At 35.7% G+C, this 27,360-nt stretch overlaps 2 protein-coding genes across 4 annotated transcripts in view; one reads left to right on the top strand and one right to left on the bottom strand.

Annotated features, from left to right (window-relative positions):
• Positions 1 to 4,915, top strand: part of LOC141429853 (uncharacterized) — a 21,541-nt gene extending 16,626 nt beyond the window's left edge. The window contains exon 5 of the mRNA XM_074090414.1: positions 4,819 to 4,915. Within this exon, the coding sequence (XP_073946515.1) occupies positions 4,819 to 4,915 (97 nt within the window). The remainder of the gene's footprint in view (positions 1 to 4,818) is intronic.
• Positions 1 to 27,360, bottom strand: part of IP3K2 (Inositol 1,4,5-triphosphate kinase 2) — a 243,161-nt gene that overhangs the window by 127,475 nt on the left and 88,326 nt on the right. The window lies entirely within an intron of this gene.

Genomic DNA, 27,360 nt, shown 5'->3' with positions numbered 1-27,360 from the left:
AAATAATGTTTTTTTTTATAATTAAGTATAGTATAGTTGTATAAACAGGCTGTTTGGCGTCATAGGAGGCATTTTGATGCGAGTTGTCCATTAATAAAGTATATTCATAGAATTTTTTTTAATTCCAAGGAATAGAATCCATCATGATAAATTAACAGCAATGTAGGGTGTCCACTTATTGCATTTAAATTAGCAATTAGCGTTCGCATTCTACAGCAACCTTTAAAAATACCATCTGCCAAAAGGCTAAGTATTGATCACGTACCGCATATAAAGTGCATGTTTTATAGGCCTTCAATTTATTTCATTTATTGCAAAAAATACAGACGATTTTACACCGTATTTGTTGCTGTTAGTATTGGGATGTTGTAGCGTAAGATATTGCGTTGTGATTGCATCGTAAAGCAATGATTTGTAGACTGTCCTGAGCGTCTCCGTGTTGTCACTCATACAGCTGAAGAAGTTAAATATTCTTCCGCTGGTTTTACTTATGGCACTTAGGCGGCATGTTATTCATAAATATCTAGTAGGACATGATAGAAAGCCTGTCTAGGTTTTAATTTAACTGACGGAGGTTTACGCGAGCGAAGCCGCGGGCAATAGCTAGTACAATCACCTGCATTAATATCTGCTACAGCGAAGCGTGCAAAAATATCTGATACATCCTACTGGCCCTAAAAATAGAGTAGAGAAGAGATAAGATACGCACGCTTTTTTGTGTCAGATATTGGTATTGGTGACTGTATCTACTTGTAATATAACTTTTATTAGATTGACTTGTGATTGGCTTTGGTTCTAAAGATTTCGGAGGCAAATTTTGAATGATAAGTTCCGTTTTCTCCTTTTGATCACTGTTATATTTTCCCTTTTTTTGAGCGACTGCAAAAAAATGGGAAAGGTTATCGGTTCGGTTGTATTTTTTTATGTTTCAGTATAACTGCGGCATTTATGAAACTAAAATGAAAAAAATATGATTTGTGGTACCAACCAGCCTAAAATAGTCCTAAATAACAATATTAAGAGTCTGCGGACGCACAAACAAAAACATGTTTATTGGGACTTTGTTGTTTGATATTAGTAATATTAGCAAACGTCTAACTAGTGTAACTATATTAAAATATAATTTCAATACATAATACGTGGTGTTAAGTATTTTACGCTGGTACGGACTCGCACTTGACCATTTTGGTTTTCGTCAAAATACAGTTCATGTGCCTTGACTCTTTATGGGTAGTCAATATGTTTTACATGTTTTCTACCGAAACGATTAAAATTCCACTTTGGCATACAAACAACTGTTTGTTCTTGCCGGTCACATAATACTCAAACAATAAATAAAAATAAAACATAAATAACGACAAAATTCCATTTCAGTATGCGAATCGTGCGCGAGTGTGTCCAAACATACTAATTTTGCTATTGACACACATTTAAAATTTTCCAGGACATTTTCTGGACAGTTTCAGAGGATTTTTGGCATGTTGCCTGTGCACGTCTTTCGTGGCTGACTAGCACAATGCGAGAACAACTTGTTTGTCCACAGGCCTGACAAGAAAAGTTTGCGGAGGTTGCTGCAGAGCTGCAGGGCTAGTATGAAACTTGAAACTCGAAGTTCGTGTCCTGCGGTCCCTCTGACACTTATACTATTTAATATGAGATCGAGAGGGACGGTACAATACGAACTTCGAGTTTCGAGTTTCGTAGTAGCCCTGCTGGACATTATTAGTTAGTACAAATTAATGTTCATATCTTTCGTTCCCATTACGTATTTAACTGCAGTATAAATGAATGAAATTAAAATTTTACTGAATAAATATTAATCCTTTTACTCATAAAAGTTATGCACCTTACGTAGCAGAATTTGTTTTGTCTCTTTATGTCAAAGGTAAGTGGCAAGACAAGATGTGTAATCCTATTAAATAGAGAGCATTAAAAAACCTATGTATTTAATGTTTTCATTAATTCTCTGCTCAATAGATACAGCTTTATAGGATTTATCCTGACATTTCAAACGTCATGCATGGTGTCTCTCTCTACCAATAACTCAATAACAGCCGTGGGCACTCCGGGTGGCCATCCTGCCTTGTACGTTGATCTGTTCATTAGTTGATTAGCAAAAAACTACTACCCATGAAGTATCCGTACCTGCCTGCAAGTGTAACTTATAAATCTACTTCATTCACTATCTCGTGATTTCCTTGTATTTTTTGTTCATAGGTATTATAATTGTATTTGTTTGCTTTCTGGCCTAACATAGAAAATGTTTATCTAGTACCAAACATCCGTATACCAACCAGCTGAAATACTTTTATATTTACTTACGGGACTAATGATGCACAGTCAAGGAAATCGAACCACGTACCAGGATGGACCTTTGTCACAATCACTTTGTCTCACAACAGGACATTTGTTTGAAAAGGTCCCGCTCTGGTTCTTGGCTCCGTTTCTTGGACTGTAGTCTGACTCATGCCCAAAATGAGTAACATTGGCCAAAATTTAAAAATTGACATTAATTCTCCGGAAAAAGTTTAAAGAATAACATTTCAGGAGAAACTGGGAGCATTACTACATTGGACAGGCCAAAACGTTAATTAAGTATTCTTTACAAAAAAAAGTAACTCACGGATTATCTTATGTGAATGCATTTTTAGTATTGTTATTACTGTAAATTTAATTAGTCAATGAATTTCACTGACCGCCCACTCGGATGGTAGCCATTAATTAATTCATGTTAATACAGAATTAATTAAACGTAATTAATATTGTACCTATAACCGATTTGGTCACGATTAGTCAACTTTCGAAAACCTTCGGACACACCTTTTAAACAAACATTATTCTAGTAAACATTGTAATTATTTATGACAAGGTGTATAAGGATGTTTAAATGTCAAATAAAGCTAGAAATTGTGGGACAAGTTAGTAATTATCTTCCTTTTTCATCTAGCTTACCTACTGAAGTTTACTAAAAGCTAATAACAATTTCACGCTGCTAACGAGTTATTAATAATTAAGTAAGTAATTTTAATATTGTTGTAAACACAGGTAAAGTAAGGGTTTTTTTTTTTTTTTATACGACTGGATGGCAAACGAGCAAGTGGGTCTCCTGATGGTAAGAGATCACCACCGCCCATAAACATCTGCAACACCAGGGGTATTTCAGACGCGTTGCCAACCTAGAGGCCTAAGATGGGATACCTATACTATACCTCACGTGCCAGTAATTTCACCGGCTGTCTTACTCTCCACGCCGAAACACAACAATGCAAGCAATGCAATGCAATTATAACAGAAATGATTTAATTAAAAAAAAAAGTTTTTTAACCAACCATTTAACAAGTTATAGTTTGCTGTTTTGACAAGTAGCTTTAAAACGGTAATAGCTACAGGTTGATTTCATTCATCGATTTACAAAATTGCACTTACATGTTCACGCTTATAAACCGCTGAACCTATTTCAATTAAAGATATCAATATAGTTTGAGAAATAGGATAGTTTTGATCCCGGACACTTGCATAGTCCTGCGGGATAAACAAAACTTTCGCAGACGGAGTCACACGCAAAACATAGGATAGTATATTTACTAATAACGGTAGCTAATAGACATCGCGTGTGATTCTGCGCAAGCGCAGCATTAATTACATCGGGCCGCGCGCCGCTCCGAGCATTTCCTGCTATTAGCTTTTTGCAAGGGAGAATGTTTGTTTACTTTTTGTAGGGAATTTGGAGTGTAATTAGGAGATTGATATGTTTTTTCTATAGGTTCATAAAGTGACTATTATACTTTTAAATTATTCTTCAGCATTTCAACTTAAAGCGTCATTGCCGGACAGTTAATGGATGGGATCGCCTGATTGTTACGTCTGCTCGTTTGGCCGACAATGTAGAAGTAATGGGCGAACATGGGCCAACAAACTGTCTCACAGTTTGGCGAACATTTAATTTTAGGTACAATGTATTTGCATTTCTTATTTAAATGAATTAAAAAAAAATAACAGAGGAGCGAGTTCCATCTTACACCACATCTTCGCATAACCTACAATTTGCAGAAAAATTGGGATTAGTGATATATATAGATATCTATAGAATATTTTGGTTTCAACAAAAATAAATGTTAAGTACTTAACTACCTAAATGTGCATTCTAAATAAATTCGTTTTTATTATTTTTTAAGGTTCCCATTCTCATCGTCATTATTCCCATATCCTACCCCATAAACTGTAGATACATACATGGCCCATAACCGTAACTTCGTACGTATACAAATGCTGCTCAGACGCATTGCATGTCCAAGTACAGTCGGCACAAACTGTCCTGTTTCTAAAAGCTGATAGATTTATTTTTTCTGCAAGTGGCAATAGCAGCCTTTAATGCAAGTTTATTATAAAGAATCGTTAACCATCATGCATAGCCAAAATTTGGTGAAAATATTCAACTCTACAATTCCGGCAGGGGCAGAGATTTGTGTGGCAAATACCTATGAATATTTGCAGTCGAATTATATATTTTATATATATTTTAGTATACAGGTGTCCAGAATAACGTTATAGGAAATTCAGGATATCGACGGTGAAGTACCAATAAGTACCTCTTATCTGATAAATCTCGAACATGCAACTTAGGAGTTCTAAGGTCCTAAATCGCACGTCAAAGGTCATTCAGTTAGGAGGTATTGGTACTTTTCCGTTGATTAACACACTCAGGATAGAATAGACCAACTACTGTAGTATTAGGAAGAGCTTTAACCTCAAATTTCATAGTAAAATGTGTGATTTTTTTGTCTACGTACTATTAACTACGGTTGCTTTTCTTGTTAGGTGTGTTTTTAAAGAAAATATCACTCATTTGATAACGACATTTAAAGATCAAACTCTTACTCCTAATACTGCAGTATATTACCTCCTGAAGTCTTAAAGCGTGACTTCAGACATCTGTACATTTAACTATACTTAAACGTACCTATAAGTTTATCCATTGTCTAGTATCAAATGCAAAGATATCGACACGGCCCAACTTACAAAAATATGTATACACGACCTTAAAATTAAATGCATAAAGTCGTGTAAGTATACATATTTTTGTAACTTTGGCCGTGTCAAAAGTCAAAGTCAAAGTTAAAATATCTTTATTCAGTTCAGGCTATAACAAGCACTTATGAATGTCGATATCTTTACAGCGGACTTGACTGTATCTATAGCACAAGCTTTACTTAGTTTGAGACTAGATCAATAGATGTGAATTGTCGTAAGTTATTTACTATTTTTTCGATGCTGACTGTACACAGTACATGCCCAACGACTTTATATCACTTGTCGTACTTAAATCATACATCGAGAGCATGTTTATTGCCCGCGAGCGTGTAATACAACGCACGCGCATGTGGGTTATTTAATAGGAGATTGTAATATTTAACACGAAATAACAATTTAGTTTTTGTGCTTATAAATTAACGTTTAAGTGAGTTCAAATTCTATGATTATGTTTTAGGAGGAACATCGGTTAATTAAATAGGTAAATATGGGTATTGATCCAAAATGGTGCGTGGTTCATACTGCTTGCATAATAGGTACGTAAAAAATCAAAAACCGAGACCTTTCTTCTTTACGAGTACCTATGTAATTAAGCCGCAAGGGCCGCTTTTTTATATTTCACTTTACAGAGTAAATTACAAAACAAACAATAAATAAATAAAAATCAAAAATGACATTAAATATGTAGATTGAAGAATAAGATACCTACCTATTATGGAAGCAAAATGATCTGACTGTCGTCTCGTGATCATGGCGCATGCAACTGTGCCGAAATATCGAGCTGCTCTAAAATCAAGGTGCCTACGCGGAACCAAAACCGAATTTAAATCATAAAATCACCCAACAAAACATATAATACAAAGACATCATTCATCGTACAATACAATAGATAAATAAACAATATTAAATTTATATTGTCATAACAACCATTAGCTAGAGATAAAGACGTCAAATATATAACATTCTAGAACTCCGCGAATTCCAGGGAAAATAGTTCGTGTCTTAGCTATTTTCCCATAACCGTTATTATTATGACAAGTTGAAGTGCACATAAATCGAATCCCGCGCAGCTCACTCCGTATCGTTTGTCATAATCAGGGTTGGCTCCTTTACAAATTTATCTTATCTGACTTGCCGTGATAGTGTGAATCAAAATCTTAATAGTTAGTCAAATTTAAGTAGGATCACTTAAAATTGTTTGGTTTTTTGTAATGACGTCTTTTCTATTTTAACTGTATAACTGTTTTTATAATAATTTGTGATTTCTGCTCTATCACCCGATTCTGGCTCGACGTTCTAGATCAATTGTAGATCAACCTGTATAATCAGATACGTGTAGGTACTTTAAAAAAATAACATAGAATTCTGTCTGCGTTGGTTTCGGTTATCGTAATCCCGCGGAAACTATGCACTTTTCTGGGATAAAAACTATCCTATGGCCTTCCCCGGGACACGAACTATCTGTATACCGAATCGTATCTAAATCGGTTTAGTGGTTTAGAAGTGATGAAGTAACAAACAAACAAACAGACTTACAAACTTTCGCATTTATAATATTAGTGGGATCAGTGGGATACCACATTTCTACGGCAGTGCATACAGCTTTGTGTAAATTGACAACCCTATTTACGCAGCATTTCATACAAATACTTTAAGTACATAAATCCATCACGACAGCGTCGCACGCATGGCTATCGGTGCGTACGCGCAGACCACCTACTTAGAATCAGATGAGATAAACTCCTTATTTTTTGGTTGTCTTTTGTGTGTTAGTGCTAGGGCTTGCAATCCGGATAACCGGATATCCGCCCATTTTCAAATCCGGATAGGAAGCTCTTCATTATCCGGATAATTTGGATAATTCGAATATCTGATATTAAGCGCGCGCTCGCGCATTGTGAGAGGTTAGTGTAGTGTATGCATACACGCAGATACATTTATTTTTGTATTAGGAAGGTTTACATGCAATACTTATTAGTTAGGTTCATTCTTAACATCTTGTTTGGTAGTGGCGATGATGAATTTTTGGTAAATGTGTATGTAAGTAATGTATGTGTTTATTTCATTAATAGGTATTATTATATTTTATGAATTTTTCAATCTTCTATATATTTTTTACCTTACATTACACACAACTGCTTTGATCACCTTTTTTCTTGATTCTATGTTAATAACATCGTCAGGTCGAATAAGAAGGTAGAAGAAGAGATCGCTTTTTAGCGATTAGACCTAGACCCCTGTTTTCTCGTCTCCTACCCTACCTTTTATGTTCTGATTTCATTTTATAATGAATGTTTTTTGGTGTTCAATACAATACGCTTTGTATTGTATTGTGTTATTTATTCTTATAATAGAGCAAGAGCCAGACCTTCGTTATAGTATCGTTATAATCCTTCGTTATAGTCCGACTACAGGACCAGAGCACGAAGCCTATTCCTTTGCAGCGGGGAGTCAGACAAGGAGATGTGATCTCTCCGAAACTGTTCACCGCTGGATTGGAAGATGATTTTAAGGTTCTGGACTGGAAAGGACGAGCATTAACAATAATGGGGAGTACTTCACTCACCTTCGATTCGCCGACGATATTGTAGTCATGGCTGAGACTATGGAGGACCTCAGTGCTATGCTCGCTGACCTCAGCAGAGTTGTTTCCGACCGAGTTAGCTTAAAAATAAACATGGACAAGACGAAAGTCATGTCTAATGTTGTGCCAGCTCCCGTAATAGTCGGAGGCTCTGCGCTCGAAGTTGTTGACGACTATGTACACCTGGGACAAACGATCCAGTTAGGTAGGTCTAACTTCGAGAAAGAGATCACTCGTCGAATCCGACTCGGCTGGGCAGCATTCGGGAAGCTTTGCAGTGTCTTTTCGGTCAAATTACCGCAGTGTTTGAAGTCAAAAGTCTTTGACCAGTGTGTGTTGCCAGTGATGACATACGGATCTGAGACGTGGGCGCCAACGATGGGCCTCATTAGGAAGCTCAAAGTCACTCAAAGGGCTATGGAGAGGTCTATGCTCGGGGATTCTCTACGGGATAGAGTCAGAAATGATGATATCCGCAGTAGAACTAAGGTTACCGAAATAGCCCGAAGAATTGCGAAACTGAAGTGGCAGTGAGCGTGCTCGCAGGACTGATGGCCAATGGGGTTAGAAGGTTCTCGAATGTCGTCCGCGGAACGGGAGACGAGCCGTAGGTAGGCCTCCAATAAGATGAAGCGACGACCTGTTAAGATCGCTGAATTGCGTTGGATGCGGAAAGCACAAGACTGGTCTGAGCGGAGAGCCTTGGGTGAGGCCTAAGTCCAGCAGTGGACGTCTTTCGGCTGACATGATGAATCGAATCTCGATTCTGAGTATTTCTGAGCAAAGTGCTTTCCGGTTTTCAGTTATATTAAAAATTAACACCTTGCATAAAAAAAACTTTCACCCTTTAAAATATAACGAAGGTCTGGCTGTCGTGGGCTCTTGATCCGTAAGGTAAAATAACAACAAGCAGGAGACAGAGAAGTGATAAAGTGTTTTTAAGTTATTTCACTCATTAAAGTGATAAAATAATGATTTTTACGTGCGTATAAGACAATCAGTGATTAAGTTAATTAACACGATTCGTCTGATGAAACAAATTTAAAATTGTTTTTAGCGTTTTTTTTAAATATTTGGAAAATTATTCAAATTATTCAAAATAACCGGATATCCGGATACTGAGATTTCAAATATCCGAAATATCCGGATAATAAAAAGTTACCGGATAGTGCAAGCCCTAGTTAGTGCTAGCGGTACGCCCCGAAATTCAGCATGTGCAGCATTTTTTGGCGTACGACACACAAGTCGAAGCAGGAATTGACAAGAAAGACATACTAAAAACACGTGAAATTAAATACACAAATTGTTTTCAAAGAAATCTGGATGAATGCACGAACATTCCTTTGAATGTTCTATTGTGCATGTATTTTTTTTCATGCATCGATTAGTACACAAAGTACCGTGTCAAAGACTAACCTTTTCGAGGTCATTTTAACAATAGTACTCTGGTAATAGTTTTAGCAATAAATAATACTATTACTTACTATTGGAATTAATTCGAATGCTTAAATTATATTCGTTATGAGTGGGAATCGCCAAAGTTTAAAACCTTCAAAGTGGTACTCAGACAGACTACGAGTTACTCCAACAATCCGATGAAACAATCCGAATTTATTTTTCATTTTGCTGGACTAAATCAATTTAAAACCTGCAATGTGTCGATACTTAACGAGTAGGCCGGTAGTATCAATAAATTATTTAACACCCTGTATGTATGTACATTTAATTAAAGCTAATTTTCAGAAATAACTTAGCTCGGTTCTACGCTCTATTACGTATTAATGCAAGACCTAAGTCCAATCAGACATTTTCCCAGGCTGACTTTTAAAATTAAAATGCGATATCGAGTCAAATATAAAATCTTATTTTTACGATGCGATAATATCGTGCGTGTTGCGTTGCATTGCCACGATTTATCGAATACTGTCGGGTAAGCGGGCTTCGCTTGGGCCAAAACCCGAATACTCTAACTAGGTACACGCGTTTTCCCAGAGATAAGACCAAGCTAAATCGATTATTCGCCTCCGAGAACCCTCACATATAATAGCATAAAATCTACAAGAATGTTATTTTTTGTAAGAGTATTAGATTAATAAGCGTCGAAATTATCTGTGCAACTTCTTTGCCGAAATACGGCTCTCTTCACGTCTTTCCACATACTTGCATAGATAGTACCGGTAGCACTGCAGACGTGAAGGCACGTGTGACATTATAATTTTCTTACTGCAATTGTTTGTCGCCTACGAGTCAAATAGTGAAGTGCACAGATATTTCCGACGTCATAAATCTATAACTTCACGCCGCAATGTAACGCAACTGCACGATATTACTCGCATCGTGTAAACGAGACTTTAATCGCATACATTGGGTCAGTCCGGTCCGGATTGTACTAATTGCACCGATTACTACTTTAGCTTTTACAAATTACCACTATCATCAATATTTAATAATGATGTTGTTCATTCACAAAATTTCAGCCTAACACGTGCACACATCTTTAAATCTATGCTTAGGGAGCACTATCTGTCATCTTCCATATGAATCTTGTATCTAATTATTTGTTGTGGTGTAGATACCTATTCATTTAGATCTATTGTGTATGTGTATTGTATATAATGATGGTTAGTATATAATATTCTTGATATTGCTCTAATCTGCTGTAAATTGTTCCACCTGCTAAAATCTATTCCTTCTATTCTATTGTTAAGGTTGCCTTTAAGAGACCGCTCTGAAGCGATAAGACCGCCCATTGCTTGCCTTGGAAAATCTCTATTCGTATACCTATGTTTTCTGTACTGCTTACTATGTATTTGTGTTCAATAAAGAGTTATTGTGTTGTATTATGAGAATCTAGTTGTTACGACGCTAAGCCATTAGTAGCCATTCCCCAAAACCTTCTAGGCACTTGTATTACCGAGGACCGAGCCCTCAATATGTATTTTGACGTATACTTACAAATCTCAAGCATGTAATATGTATGATATGACGTTGAACTAAAAACCGCAGGAAATGCTAATTCATTGGAAACGGCATCGTTTGCGCGCCGCCGCGGGCAATAATTTCTTGAGATTTATCTGACGACACTCACTCGACGTCTGAGCAAAGGATTGTCTTGTGAGACTCAACCTCACGTTATTAGGGTAAATGATTAATACGAAGTACCATGACTCGCTTCCGCTTGGAGCTTGGTCACTGGCCTAGTAAATTGGTCACTAGCTGGCTACCAAAGGGAACAGCGAGAAAATGGTGCGCTTGCTTCTTGGCATTTGGATTCCAGACCTTAGGCAAAACTCCTCATACCTACTGTGTTATGCTTTAGTGATTACTTCCGCATTGTCAATAAAACAAATTATGGCTACATTAATTTAAACAATAAATAGTTAAGCAACAAAACTTTCACCACAAATTGTGATCGTAAATAACAATATTTGGCCGTATTTTTTTATTCAATTACAACAAATACAAAGTCCTTACCCAAGGCTACAATTTAGAACAATTCACCTCTTTTATTCATATAAAATTCTCATACATCTACATAAACCAGTAAAATTTGCATATTTTCGTAGCGTCAATTAATTCTATCCGGTTGCTACTGTTACCAGTGAATCATGAAGAATAACTATTAATTTTGATATTAAACCGTTTATTATTTGTTCAACATGTCATTAAAGTTCAGTTTAGAACACCGATTTGGTCAAGAACTGGTTCTGTCAAATTGTAATTGAAATTGACTAACGAGCTGACAATTGGGTGATTCTTCCGCATTCTTATTCTCGTATAATTAAAGTGAGAAAAGTTTTTCCATGTCAAAGCCTGTATGATTTTGACATTATGATTAAATTTGACTTGGCCTGTGTAAAAACTTTTTTCACTTCTATAAACTAAAACAATTGTAGCCTCCACTATCTACTTTAATTTTTAAACTCACTTCTTGTCTGTCCCTGACTGAATGCTTCTCTCTCCACTCAAAAGTTGACTGGTAGAGATCCCTTAAAGGGATAAGTTCGCCTTTGTACATATATTTCATTGTTTGTCATCTGTGGTTGTTTACTTATTTTGTACAATAAAGAGTTTACATTCGTTTTATTTTTATTTTACAGCGTGGTGGATGCAAGTGGCGAGTTGTCGTTCATTGTGGCGTTCTAAGAGGGAGGCCTTTGTTCAGCAGTGGACGTCTTTCGGCTGATGATGATGATGATGAAAGTAAGTTGTGGTTTCTAAATTAGCAAACTATTTTTGGACCACTCTATGGTATCCCATTGAGCTAAACTGTGGTATACTTATAGGTACATGTAAATTTGGTAACAATATAATAATTGATGCCAGGTAGGTAATAACATAATTATTATAAGCTCTAATAATGCGACATGAAATCTGTGCACTTTTTTATATAGGTAATAACAAATAAAATATTCTAGTTTTGGTTAGTGATTACAAAACCACAGAAATAATATGATGAAGAACAAATTGTGCAGTATCATTGGATAGGTATTTTAAAACCATTAGGGGTTTGAAGGACGATTTTTCGATTCAGTGATTTGTTTGCGAAATATTCAACTGTAAAGTGCAAATTTTCATGAAAATCGAGCGTCCCCCCCCCCCTCTAAAATCTAAACCGGTGCGTAAAAAATAATAAAAAAAATCAGGATGGTAGTAAGTATATCAAACTTTCAAGGAAAACTATAACGGCTAAGTTTGAACATGAAACTATCGTGAGACTCATAGGCCGATAGGGCTACGTTATTTTGAGGTATTAAGTTTCAAGAATTCTAAAGTTTATAGGTCTATCACTCAAAAAAGCTAAGCTTGCTTGCGGCTAAGTTTGCTTGAGAATTATTGAAATAGCAGCCTAAGGTATAAAATATACCTAAACTTGGAAGATTCCGTATAAAATACGAAATCCTTTGAAAAATATTACTTAATTTTTTCGTAATGGCTACGGAACCCAATTTTGGGCGTGTCCGACACGCTCTTGGCCGGTTTTTTATAATGGGTGTGCTCCATGAACATAAATGAATATCACAGTGATTTACCTAACAGTCATAGAACGTAAACAGGAACTAGTTTATTTTGACCGTACTTGTATTGTCATCTACTAAATTTCAAGTGAAATATTATTATGACTTAAAAGATTCGACCCATACTGATAACAGCTTGTAATACTCCATTACCTTCTCAGCTGGCATCTGCCATTTTAAAGTAAGATTATTGCTCCACGGGGCAAGACAACATTTACATGTCGCGATTTCCTTAAAGTATTGCAACACCCGGCCCAAAGGCCGGTTTCCAATTCGCCATGCTTCCGATGCGGCGCGCATACATTACATTGAACCACTGATTTCTTGTGACATATTTTGTGTTCGTTTTTCTTTATTTTACTTATTGAATATGGCCTGGGAGCCAACCTTTTAAGTTTATCTTTGGATATTCTTGCCTAGATTATCAATTCTTACCACATCAGGTCATCCAAACACACATTCCTCTGTAATGAAACATTTTTAGTCTTTTTTCAGTCATCTAAATCAGTGGGTCCGAACCATCAGTGGTTCGCAAGAGCTTAAATAAGGTCCGCAAAAAAATTGTATTCGCGCAACGCAAGCTCAGTAAATTGATACAAACTGAATTTCCTACTTAAAATTATGTGTCTTCAATTATAACACTGTTAATAATACATTTTACAACTATTTACATTACGTTGTTTCACTACAGATTGTTGTGTTGTGTTGATAATTATTTATTTCGAACCTTGTAGTCTCTGCTAATAATAAAGCAGTAATAGTGGTTCTTGGTCAACAAAAGGTTAAAGTGTATTAATCAGTACAACTGTCCCTAACACTATTATAAAGCAAATAATGCAGTCACTGTCACGTTCCATGTAAACGAAGTAAAGAAAGAAGTAATTGAACAATTAATTTTTGAACTGACGAATCGGCAGCACCTTAACAAGTAGAGGCCTGATACCTCGTACGTCAGTCTGTCACAGCCGTCAAGTTAATCACAGCTGATTAAGTTTGAACTTGTTTCGTGGTAAATTAAAATTTAGTCTAAGGTTTTTTTGTTAATTAGCGTAGCAAAAAGTTGGCACGCGGATTACGGTCGATAGCAATACAATTGTAACCCAATATGGAACCATTTCACAACAGAACAGCGTGAGTTATTTCGATTAGCGCTGGTGGATTCTAATTGTTTTTAATTTGATAAGGTCCCACGTTGGGATCAATGTACAGTCGATAGAATTAACGTCACGAGATGTTAAATTGTAATGAGAAAGCGATTCGTTTCGTATAAAAACAATGGTTTGTGTACCGACATTTCCATGAACGAAAACCAACCAAGTAACTGCTATGCGTCTGATTTGCGTTTGTTTATTAATAACTTCTTAAAAATATTAGATGTTTTTAAATAAATACTATGTAATTTTTAAATAAATAAATACTATGTTTTTTTGTCTATTCTTAAAGTGCGATAGACGTACGAACTTAAAGTACGCGGTTTTTAAGTGTTGTGAGCTAAGAGCAAGATTTCAAACCGGATGGATCGCGGCGGTTCTAAAGTACGCGTACTTACGGTGACACCAGGCGAAAAAGTTCGTCGAGCCATAAGTACGTGTACTTGCTCGTACGTCTATCACCCACTTTAGGTTGGCATCATAAAAATACGACGGATTTTCCTAATTTGAATTAAAGGCTACACCATCCCTGATTGACTTAGGCTACTATCTGATTCTTAGCCAAAGTTTACTATAATAGACCACCTGATGTCTTCTAATTACGTCGCAGGAGTAAACGCTGTAGCTGAAATGTGCACGGATTCCACCATCATTAGCTCTCATACTTATGGAAGGCTTTTTATCGTAGTTTTTATATGAATGTGTCAACAACTGGTACAATTACCTTGATGTCTTTATAAAGCTGCGCAAGAGGAAACCGCGTAAAGTTCAATTCAATCGTAAACTTAAACAACAGTATTGACATTTTAAAAAACTTAAAAGAATTATAAAATGCCTCTTAATTTCCGTCATTTCGAAACCATTACATTTTAGCGAGAGATTTTATCTAGCAGGTCTACTATGCCTGTGCTAATATCTATAAGTTTATGTTAAAAAATTCTCTTTTTTTTTTGAATAATCTATATTCGGAGGTTTCTCGTTCAGAGGCACCAATCTCATCATCCCCGCAAGCAGCGCAAACCTTCGCGCCTCAAGTCATCATCATCATCATCAGCCGGAAGTCTTCTATTGCTGAACAAGAGCCTTCTCCTTAGAACACAACAGTGAACGACAACTCGCCACTTGCATCCACCGGGTGCCCATAATTCTCGCGATGTCGTCAGAATACCTAGTAACGCTTCATCTTCAGTTTCGTGATCGCTATTCGAGAACTTTTCTCTTCCAACGGTTATCTGTTCTTCAAGCAATGTGGCCCCCCAATGTCGCTAAAAATTAGGGCAGCCTTGTTAATCAACTAAAAGCGTTCAAACTAAGAACACAAAGTAATACTAGTAAATGCCAGTATTAATTCCAAGTTAAAAAGTAAAAGTAATGATACATCCATGTCCCATCGTGTGCTTTTTTTCTGTCGCTTTTTTCATTGCCCAAAAACGTATTTAGTATTATTGATCACTACATAGAAGTACCTACTACCACTATGCTCCAACCAGAACCATCTATTTTCAATGCTTTATCGTACATCGCTTAAAAACATAATACATTTTTACGCTTTTGGGTAGACAAGTTACAAATGTTCGATTCTTAGCAAAATTAAAACTCGTGTATTTTTTGTAAACGGTGAATAATATTAAAAGGGAAACCGGAATCTCGTGGTTGAGCATGTAAATAACAAGGGAATTAGAAGGCGAATGAAATGGTTACCAGAACAATACTTACTATTAGAGTGTACCTATTGTATTAAGATTTCAAAAAATAAATAATAGATGTATATATTCTTTGTTAGGTATCCGGTTCGGTTATTTAAAGCAACAAATATTGAACATTGAGCCAATCACAACAAACAATTAGGTGCCTATTACAAATCAGCGATAGGTACCTACTCATAACATAAGAAATGTCGTTCTCCCTTAAGAGTGATTGTACCACATTCTTTGGGGGTCACAGTCAGTTTTTGGAGTCCTAGGCAGAAGTTTCCGTACTCTCTATTTTTGAGAGCTTCAAAGTCATTAGAGAGTTTTAAGGAGGAATTATGTCCCCCGCTACTCTTTCCTCCCCAATTGAACTGCCACTAATTCCCAATCATAATTATCTTCGTCCTTTATTATCCAGACAGCGAAGGACTGGAATTCCCTGCCTGCGTCCGTGTTCTCTGCTCGCTACAATCTGGCCGTCTTCAAATCTAGGGTCAATGGGCATTAATTGGGCAAGCGGGCTCTTAATCCACATCTGTGGACTAAGATTCACTTACCATCAGGCGTGATTGTGGTCAAACGTTGGCTTATTTATACTTACATAAAAAAATATCAGCCATTTTGCATACTCAACTCCGCAGCGAAACACCTAACACAAAAACAAACAAAATAATTGAACCAGAACGGTGTCTGATGGCAGATAGTTTATCAGTTGACTTGGATCTTGTTCGCGGTCGGACGTGACTGATTGTGTGCTTAAAGATCATTGAGATGCGTGCCGATTAGCACTGGTTGTTCTGAAGTGGGAATAGCGGCTGCTAAGGTGGGAATAAAACCGGCCAAGTGCGAGTTGGACAAACAGAAAAAAAAACATATTAGCGTACGGAAAAAGACGTTTCCTTTGGGGCCTATTTCAATTTTTATCATTATTTTTATTGTTATTTACGATTCCGTAACGTAAAAAGAGAAAGAAATCTTCTCTAATAATTTATGGAAGAATAAAAAAAAAGCAGCTAAGATGTGGGCGTTTTAAACTGTCAATTAGACAGAAAGATCTCATATGTCCTATGACATCATACGGCACGACGTCCATGTAAAATCCATACTAAATGTATAAGTGTTTCTAGAAAAGATGAAAAACAAAAATCATTCGCACGTATCTTCTTTATTTTTCAAAAAAAAACCATCCAATCCATCCCATGCAGGAACTATGCAAATTTCTGGCACAAAACCCAACTATCGTGAATAGGTCAGACAAAAAGACAAACAGTGAGAATTTCTTTTGTATTTTTAATATTAGTAAGAATTTTAAGTTCAAAATGCTCACAAAACATTTAACCCGATTAGGACCTCGAAACGAAATTAAAATTACAAATGACGCACGCTTTTAGTTTTTGCTCGCAAGCGAATGTAAAAAGAATTTTAAATTCAAGCCATTCATAGCAAATATCTAGATACAGATCGAAGCCTGAGTTATTGCAATACCTAACACATCTACCTTATGTACAAAATTAATCTGATAAAGAATGACCTTAAAAATCACACGTATCTATAACGAACGACTTGCTTACGAATCGCGTCGTTCCCTACTGCCCATATAAGCCTGGCCATGGGAAAAAATGGTCAGCCGACTCGACTGTATCGTATTCAATCGCAACTGAGTTAAATTCTTGGCGAAAAACCAGGACTTAGTTGGCATGTCAGTTTAATTCAAATGCTATCTCCGCGACTACTGTGGTGTAAGAGCGACGCAGTTTTTGTTTCAATGTAACCAATGTGGCTGAGGAGGGACGAATGATTTAAATAAGTAACAGTTTTGTTTACTTCGACGACATGCTGACGAAATTTTTAATTTGTTCACAAGAAGAGTGTTTAAAAATCGAAATATTATATAGCTTATAGCAAATTCAAATTCAAATAATTTACTCAGTAAATAGGCCGCAATGGGCACTTTTACACGTCATTTTTTAAACTACCAGCGCTTTCGGAAAGACCATCATTGCCAAGAAGAATGCGCCGCAAGAAACTTGGCTGAAAGTCATTTTTTCATAATAATATAATTACAAATAAAATACTTTAAAACTATATTATACAATTAAAGAAAAAAATATATAAAAAATAATAATAATCCCTTAGTTACAATACTAAACACTAACTATATCTAAACTATATCTACGTTCAGTGGAAGTGTAGAATGCTTCCACCGTCATAAATTTTAAAATAATAATAACAATACTTTAGTTCTGAAATATACATTTCAGGTGAAGTAACCATTAAGCTTTTGGAAACGTTAGCAGGGAAACGTTATATATAGGTACAGTGATAAAAAACAGTTCCTCGATAAAGTTGTGTTGTTGCCGTTCATTTTCTTGCTGCTTTTCCTTTAAAAGTTATCTTTGCGTTCGTCGCAAAACATTTTAAACTTTGGTTTGTTTAAATTTTCAGTAATTATCCCGTTTTATGGTCACTTGCTGGAAAAACACGATTTAGTGTTCAAAACTTGGAGAATTTCATGCATTTTGGCACTTTTAAACTAGTTTAACATTTTGTCCGTCTTGTGATTAGACCATTTAAGGAGTTCTCCTCATAAGTATAACTCATTTAACGCTGTCATAATAACTTTGTCGTTTTATATTAGTCCGTTAGTTACAACTCCTAGTACTATCAATTATATTTGTCAACTATCAAGTTGCCTACAAGATTGACAAATATCGCTATCCAAATGGATTTATGGCTTTATACTTGTGCAGATAATCGGGCATGATTGCGCTCTCGGCTATAAATTAATATGGCTACCGTCGCTTGTGCACAAGCTTTGCCAATTTTTTTACAACCTTCCTAAATGTTTTATTACTATGGCTTATCGTAAAATACTATTACCCAGTTAAAATTCTTGGTTACATTTGGCGGGGATAGTCCAAGTACCTTCGCCGAAAACTCATGGTAAATTTAAAATGTTATTTTACGAATAAAATTTGAACAACTAAGGAAAGCGAGTGCTCAAAACTGAAAGCAAAATAAACCCGTCATAGAAAACTGCCAAACATATATTCGTCCTAAAGGCAAGTTTCGATTTATAAAATATGTAAGCGTTTGATGATAACCAAACACTATTCACACTATTCAATCATGCGGCAGTATCAAAAACAAGCGAAAAAAGAACTGATTTTTTCAAAAAATCACTGTTAAAAATATTTTTCCGGTAGTTTATCCTCATCCGCTAAGCAAACCCATCTGTATATAAACACATTACCATGCTAGTATGACCACACCACCTTTTCCATTAATATTCATTACTCTCGATTAATTCTTACAATTTGTCTTTGCCGTTTTCCGAGGTATTTATCGGTTTACCCTGTTTGGTTAATTTCACATTTTATTGTTTCCTTATTCAGCTTTGTATCGCTTTATTTCACTGGAATTAGTGCTAACTAGATTGTTGAATTTTATGTATGTAATATCTAGCTAGTTCTAGTTTTTATTTACTGATTTTACAATATTAATAGGAGGCTGTCATTTATGTTGTCTTTCTAATGGTTTTTTTTCTTGGAATTCCGTTATTTGTAAAACAATTAAATCACGTTTTTGTTTTATAACATTGAGCATGTCCTGGCAATTTGTCTCTGTTTCCTTTCTTCTCTATTATAGATCAATAAATAAATAAATCTAATCTAATCTAATCTATTTAAAAAGCCTAATTTGACACTATTTTTATTCTCTCTTTCTTTAGACAAGCTTTTTTTTATATCTTCTATCTAATCTTGTAATTGTAATTGAAAGTTCGTGTTGTGACTTCATTTATCCCAAATAAAACAACTTTTGACGTGATAAATCAGGTTACGAGTAGGTATTATCATTTTTATATGGTAGTAATATTGACTTCTCCCGTTCAAATTGTCACAATACTCACACTAAATTCTGTTTTATCCGTATACAGTCACTTTATTGTGCTAAAATGTTTCTTAAATTGTTTTGTTTTTGCGAGACGAACATGGCGAGAATGCAACGGTATGCGAAGTCGTAAAAAGTCAGATCGGGGGCTGATATTCACACTGTGTTCTTACACAGACATTATTTCTTTGGCTGAAATAAAAACAAAGTATTTATTTAGCTTACTTTGAGACAGCATTATTAAGGACCTGTTTCTGTACCAGCCACGTCGTTAGGTCAGGTAGTGTAAGCCTAGATGAACGTACCACGATGAAACAGAGGACGTTCTGAAGAAAGGTCGGGTCAGGAGTACTCTAAACCGACGTGCATGCATGAAAAGATTGATGAATGTAGAGGAAGCGAGAGTTGTATGCCAGAATCGTAGCAAGTGGAAGGATGTAGTCTCTGCCTACCCCGTTGGGAAAGAGGCGTGATTTTATGTACTTATGTATGTATGTTTCAGTACTTTCTGATAAATTTCATATCTACGTATCTTTTGAGCAAGAATTCATGATAAACATTCTGTAAATGGAACAAACTATGCACAAAAAAATGCTGGAAACCAGAAATCGAATCAGGGTCTTTGCCAGTATGGGACGCGTGCTGTACCCTTAATTATTTGTTTATTCTTATGCCAACCTCACAGTGTTCATTTTGTGATTGCTTCTATTAAAATGTAATTTTTACCAGAAACTTATTTTAACTCTATTTTCGTCTAATAACCTTTACTGATGCATATCATACAATTGAAGGTTAGTTTAGTTTTAACTGATTTCTTGTTTTTTTATTACTTCATAATAAGACACTGAGGAGTTAACTCAACGGCATATCTGACGTATGGTCTTGAATCAGTTACTTGGAAAACTCAAAGGAAATCTTTTTTCCTCTACGATTAATTGCTAGTGCGAATGTCAGCCATTTTAAGTGGAGTCGCTAGAAAAGGAAATTTATTTAGTCGGTCATCATTGAAACCCTACAATTATAGGAAAAAACCTAAAAGATAAATAATATAATACAGATGTTTGTATTGACCATTTCTTCTTCTGTCCTTGTGGCTGTTAGCTATTATATTTCTTTAATGTAGATGTTCTTAATTTCGCACTAGAAACTATGCAAAAATGAACCGTTGTAATCAAATTTCAAATACGTATTAAGAATTAAAATTTTTATTTTTTCTCGAAATTCTCTTTCGACCTTAATAATTAATAGATTATTTCATGTGCAAAAAGACTTGTTTCTCTAATTAGCTAAATATTGTCAGTTGCCAGTCTGATTAATGGATTTTTGCCACATCAATGTCGTGATGCCCATGATTAATGACGCTAAATGAATACGCCTACTCCAAGTTTATTTTCTTATTTTACCACACGTAAATGTATCAGTAGTTAGCGATTATGTGAAATAAGATAAATACCCTCGTAAATACATGTCAAATATCCAAGACGCTCTTGAGAGAAAATATTCGTACCTATTTTCCATATAATATCTTATTATATAAGCCACCGCGAAGCTCAAATGGGACTGGGCTGGCCACGTTTGTCGCACAATCAGCAGGACTACTACGAAACTCGAAACTCGAAGTTCGTATCGTACCGTCCTCGCTCTCGTATTAAATAGTATAAGCGTCAGAGGGACCACACGACACAAACTTCGAGTTTCGAGTTTCGTAGTAGCCCTGCAGAGAAGTGGGCACAGGTTACCACTCAGTGGATGCCCAAGGATGGCTATCGGCGCCGCGGCAGGCACGGCAGGTAATGGCGGGATAATAAGTGCAGACAGGGTAAGTTGGAAATCATAGGACCTTTGTACAGCAGTGGGAATTAGCACAGGCTAATAAAAAATACTGAACCAACCGAGAACAGAACCGGAGGCTACAAGCTCGCGATCGTCTTGGTTCTTCAGAAGTTTTTTTTTTATAATGATGGTTGACCAAAGGCACTGGCTGAAATCTCAATCGGGATCCAAACATATCTTTTGAACGCGTAATGTATCAAATTATCTGCAACCATTTGGTTGTACACCAACGCAATTCAGATTTAAGTAAAGATCTACCACCACGTGACAGTTGCAAAGGTGACAAGTGACGTCGGCCTGCGCGGGAGTCTTTGTGCGCGCCGCCAATGACTATATCACTTGCGCAGGTGTAGGATTTACGGCGAAGTTTCCGTTACATTTCGTTTTTTAAGTGACAGGTGGTACAAAATGGGGAAACAGGTTGTTAAACATCACACATTCGGCGATAATTAAAGCTAAAAAAAGTTTTAGCGTTACCTTAAGAGGCCATGTACGAAATATTGTAAATTTCTCTAATTTACGTCATTTTAGAGTGTAAAACCAGATTTTAATTATGATGTAGGTACCTTATGTAGGTATGCAATTGTAGAGGTTGGCATAGCTTGGTTGAAATCGCTAGAGCCGTTTCCGAGATCTCCAAAATAAATAAATAAGCAAATATTGCATATTAAAAAAAGATTATAACTGAAGCGACTATTCAAATTTTAAATTTATCTATTTTTATAGTTCAACGTCAAATTACGTCCAAAAAACGTAAAAGGATGAAATTTAGGTACCTACTTATTCAGCTTTTTAGCAAAAATTGCAAAATATATCAGTATTAATTATAATTGTCATTGATTAAGACTTTTCCAATATTGTGAATGTGAATAAATGACTTCTTTCTTTCTTACTTAGGAATACGATTTTAGGAAAGCGGATCGTTGAAAAAACGGCTAAAGCCTTTCAGTCTTAATGTTTTCATTCTTGTTAGTAAGATGTCTATAGGTAAGCCATTACATGACACAAATACATCACACTCATACACAAAATATAGATGATCATCAGTTTCCTGATTTTCTAAACAAACGGCATTGTTGTCATTTCTTTCAATTACAGGCCACCGACGGTATGTCTGAAGAGTAGCTTTGCTCATAGTCTTCGACGCATGTCGTCGTCTTAAGTGTCTTTGTACACCATTAATTCTGTAGATAAAGTTCGCAGTCTATTTGCCTTATAAATGTTCACCATTTGTCAGCTTATCTACACCCACACGCAAATATTGCCTTTTAAATTTTGAATGTGCAGTTGACAGTTGGGTGTTTGTTCTCCCACACATTCGGTGACGTTAATGGCCAATTTGGGATAGTTAAAATACCCTTTAAAATCGAATACAGAGAATTAAAAGCACCCAATTAAAACGTGCTCAGTAATTGAACACATGGTATTTCGGGTGTGTTACAAAAAGGTACTGCGGCTTTTGAAAGGCTTTCTTAAAGCTGTAATCAAGACCCCGGTTTGTCTCGTTAATGTTTTAAACAACTAAATAACGGAGGAGGAAAGATTAAAATTTCATTGCCTGTTTATGTTTGTATGATCGTGTTTTAAGTCATTAAAATATACAAACAGCAGGGTTATGAAGCCAATCTTTAGAGATAGTCCCTTCATGTAAGTGTGGCATGTAACGCCAAAGATAATTCGTTTATTATCTAACTAAGCCCTGTCGAATTATTAACTGTAAGAATTATTAAGTTTGGCAATTAAATCTACGAACGTCATGATCACAGACTAAAATTCTTCTTGTTCTCGCACTGATATCTCCTATTTTCAGAGGTCGGCAATCATCATAGCCATCCTGACCCTGAAGACAGCAGCGCGGAACAGCGATTTTGTGTTCATTTCGAAGAATTTCCGTATTTTTACAAGATTTTCTGTTTAGCTACAGGGCAAGCTTATTTATTTATTTGTTTGGGTCACATTTTGGAAGCTTAATTTGACCCACTTTCAACGGTCCAATTGACTTAAAATTTGACGTACTTATGTAAATTTGGTGACAATACAATAATCTGGTAGTAACATCATGGTGGTCCTGCCAGGATCGTCTCTGCAGGAGGGAACTCCTCAATAGTTAATAGTACTTGCTTGAAAATTGGTACAGATATGTAGTTTAGACGACAATGCAAGTACAGTCAACAAAAAGTACATTCGGCAAAAAAAGCTTGTATTAAAAATTATTTTTTTAACAAAAACTTATTACAAGCATTATAATTATTTGCAGTGTAGGTAATGTAGAACTATGTTTGCTCGGGTGGAATCTTTCAACTCAAATTTGAAGTGTTGGTGTCCTGCCAGGATCGTCTCCGCAGGAGGGAACTCCTCAATGGTTAATAGTACCGACATAAAAGGTACGGATATATGCAGTTTAAATGACAATGCAAATACAGTCAGTAAAAAGTACAATCAGCAAAAAAGCTTGTATTAAAAATGTTTTTTTTTAACAGAAACTTATTAAGCCATTAGGTTTGTCTTCATCCAGGTTTCCTGGTGCCTAGAACTTTACCCTGTGCCATGTGAATGAAATTAAATAACTATTTAATTTTAAACATTACTAAGATAATCGCGATCTTAATTCATTCGCGGTCACAAAAATGGATCTCTTAAATATGCTGATTGCAAAGTATGAGATACCTTCTATTAGTTGTATCTATTAGACCCAATTTTTTTCTTCTGTTATTATTAAAAAAAACGGCCTTTCTCAACGAACTCAAACAGCGCGTGAACTTTTTGTTCTCCTCTGACTGTCAGACTGACATATACGAACTGTCAGTTACATGATCCAGTTCGTTAGTTTTCTTTTTTTTAATCACGCCTTTTGGACACTGCTCCAAAAAATAAGACGAATGAAGGGCAGTGTAATAAAATCCGTTGTTGTTTTATGAATTGTAATCGTCTGCTCTCAGAAAGCTGAGGTATAAGAAAAACTAGATGAACGGTAGGACTTTAAAGTAAAAGTAAGTAAGTAAGTAGTTGTAAAGTAAGTCTACTATAAATCGCACCACCTGCTAAAATGTATTCCTTATTTCTGTCCATTGTAAAGGTTGCCTGGAAGAGATCGCTCTGAAGCGATAAGGCCGCCTATTGCTTACCTTAGAGAATCTCTATGTATGTACTTCTGTTTTCTGTACTGCTTACTGTGTTGGTGTGCAATAAAGAGTTATTGTATTGTAAGTTGAATTTTTTGTTTGAATTTCTACTACATTTTAGGTATTTTACTCGTTTCGTGACAAATATTTCGACTTTATTTTAGTTTTAAATCGATGAAAATTGTTGCTAATACTGTCAATACGCTACGCACATGGTCATGATCTATTATATTTTTTTTTTGGGTCAGTGCCAACTGGTGTCTCTCCGTCCGTCCATCCGGCCTGTATCTTTTGATCTCTAAGAAGTGGTGCTTGAAATCTTGCATTATTTTTTTGGCTTTTAAGACACCAAATAAGTAACGATACTAAAATGAAATTAAAAACTAAATGAGTGTCTTGAAAAAAAAATGTATCGGTATCTGAGGCATGCAACGTTTCGTGTGTTAGTATGACTCGCACTTGATTTTTTTGGGCTCTTTGTATTTTCTTACTGCATGAATGGATGAATGGCTACGCATAAAGGTGCGTACCGACCGGCACTCTTTGAACCACAACAAAACAAAGCTCATTATATCGAACAAGCACGTTGCATAGTGGGGGCGTGCATGTATTTATCCATTCACTGTTACTATTCACCCATGTTACATAAACCAAGACTTTGTGTTGTAATATCGATTATTCTGAAAAAGTGTTTTGTTAATGAAATAAAAAAAATGTCTCTTGCTCTTTGGTAGTCTGTAAGATGAGGATAAATCAAAGCCGTGAAGCTAAATAATAATTTAATTATACTACTAGCTGTTGCCCGTGTGACTTAAAAAAGATTAAATAGTGTAACACAAGCCTTAAGTAAAGTTAACTTATTTTATTTTGACTCTAAACTCTTCCCTCTTTTACAACAAAGATCACCATGGTGGGACACAATTTTATTTTATGCATACTATAAGTTACCTATACTATGACTTTTTGAAAAGTAATATACAAGTACGATGATGTGATAATAGAGTTATGTTTCTGGCTCTGTGCTTCTCTCCGTTCAAATTCTAATTTCACAAAATGCAGAAAAAACGGACTCGCGAGTCGGAAGATATACTACTAACTCACAGAGCCACCAGTTACAATCTAAGTGTTAAAAATGAGATTAGTGAAAGTAACTAACTATTTATATGTTCGTAATAATTACTTATGAGCAAAATTATATTATTGCAACTAAACCCAACAGCTCTTGGTCTAAGCATACATTGAGTGAGATAAAGGGGACTTGCACTAGCAACGCTGACAGTCGCATTATTCCCGGTTTTAAGAGCCGACATAACAATGTAAAACAATTGAACGCGGTATTAGGGCTGTGCTCTTACAAAGGCAAGAAAAACTTTTTAAATAACATTTTAAGTGCTGACAAGTCAGGTTTGTGTCTTCGCGATTTTTAGTGTCACTGTTACGATTCAAGAAGTCGTCACTACTTTTAACCTCGTAAGTCCTCATTTTTAGGGTTTCGTAGCCAAAATGGCAAAACCGGAACCCTTATAGTTTCGCCATGTTTGTCTGTCTGTCTGTATGTCCGTCCGCGGCTTTGCTCAGGGACTATCAATGCTAAAAAGCTGTAATTTTGCACGGATATATATGTAAACTATGCAGACAAAATGGTACAATAAAAAAAATATAAAAAAAAATTTTTTAGGGTACCTCAGACGTAAAGTGGGGGTGATTTTTTTTCTCATCCAACCCTATAGTGTGGAGTATCGTTAAATAGGTCTTTTAAAACTATTAGGGGTTTACTAAGACGATTTTTCGATTCAGTGATTTATTTGCGAAATATTCAACTTTAAAGTGCAAATTTTCATTAAAATCGAGCGCTCCCCCTCTAAAATCTAAACCGGTGGGTGGAAAAATTTGAAAAAATTCAGGATGGTAGTAAGTATATCAAACTTTCAAGGAAAACTATAACGGCTAAGTTTTCTTGTGAATTATTAGTAGCTTATGAGTAAATAGCAGCCTAAGGTACGAAATATACCTAAACTTGGAAGATTCCGTATAAAATACGAAATCCTCAGAAAAATATTATTTAATTTTTTCGTAATGGCTACGGAACCCTATTTTGGGCGTGTCCGACACGCTCTTGGCCGGTTTTTTAAGTGGAAGAGTTATTGGGCGTATAAAGGCCGAATAAATAAGAGGAAAAGGAAAATATTTATAATAATAATAATTACTGAATATTCTTTATATCTCCTTCCTAGTGGAAGTCTCGTTATTGGTACTGCTTGCTGTAAATATAAGGCATCTTTGTGTAGTCTGCCTGTTACTTCGGATTGTTCGTTGTGTATGATAAATGTTAGTTTTAGGTTACCATTAATTACTGTTACATTGCCACATCTTCCAATAAGTCTTAGTGGGAATTGTTTTAGGATGTAGACTATACTTATCGCATTATTTTAATTTACTCTTGCTATTAATTGTGTCTGTATGTTTTTCCCCAAAAAAGATAAAAAAAAAGGAAAAAAAATCCTTGACGGCAAAAAATCAATGGACAATGTCCTTAAATTTACTGTCCTACACAATGCCTGCCTATTTTCGACACAATACCGTTTCGTCATTGACATTTTCTCAGAAAAAAACACTTAGATGAAAAATAAATAAAATAAGTTATTGTTAAAAATTTCAATTTTAATACAAGCTTTTTTGCTGACTGTACTTGCATTGTCATCCAAACTATTTCCGTACCAAATTTCAAGTCGATATCATTAACCGTTCAAGAGTTCAGTCTTCCAGAGATGATCCTGGCCGGGCTACCAGGATGTCGCTGCTAGATTATATCACCAGATTTACATAAGTATGTCAAATTTCAAATCAATCTGACCACTGGTAATGACATACATACACACATTGCAAGTTAATAAAAGCTAGTAACAAAACAGCAAACTGTTGAGACTTATTTCAAGCTACCATCATTGTAAAAACACAGTTATATCAACAATAAAGCTTTTTCTATTTCTTTTTTTTTAGGAAAAGAATTGCAAACGTCAGTCTGCACCTGCACCTACA

This window comes from Choristoneura fumiferana, chromosome 7, assembly GCF_025370935.1.
Source record: "Choristoneura fumiferana chromosome 7, NRCan_CFum_1, whole genome shotgun sequence".
Taxonomy (NCBI): Eukaryota; Metazoa; Arthropoda; class Insecta; order Lepidoptera; family Tortricidae; genus Choristoneura; species Choristoneura fumiferana.
The sequence above is the reverse complement of the archived record's forward strand: the minus strand, read 5'-3'. Positions and strand labels throughout refer to the sequence as shown.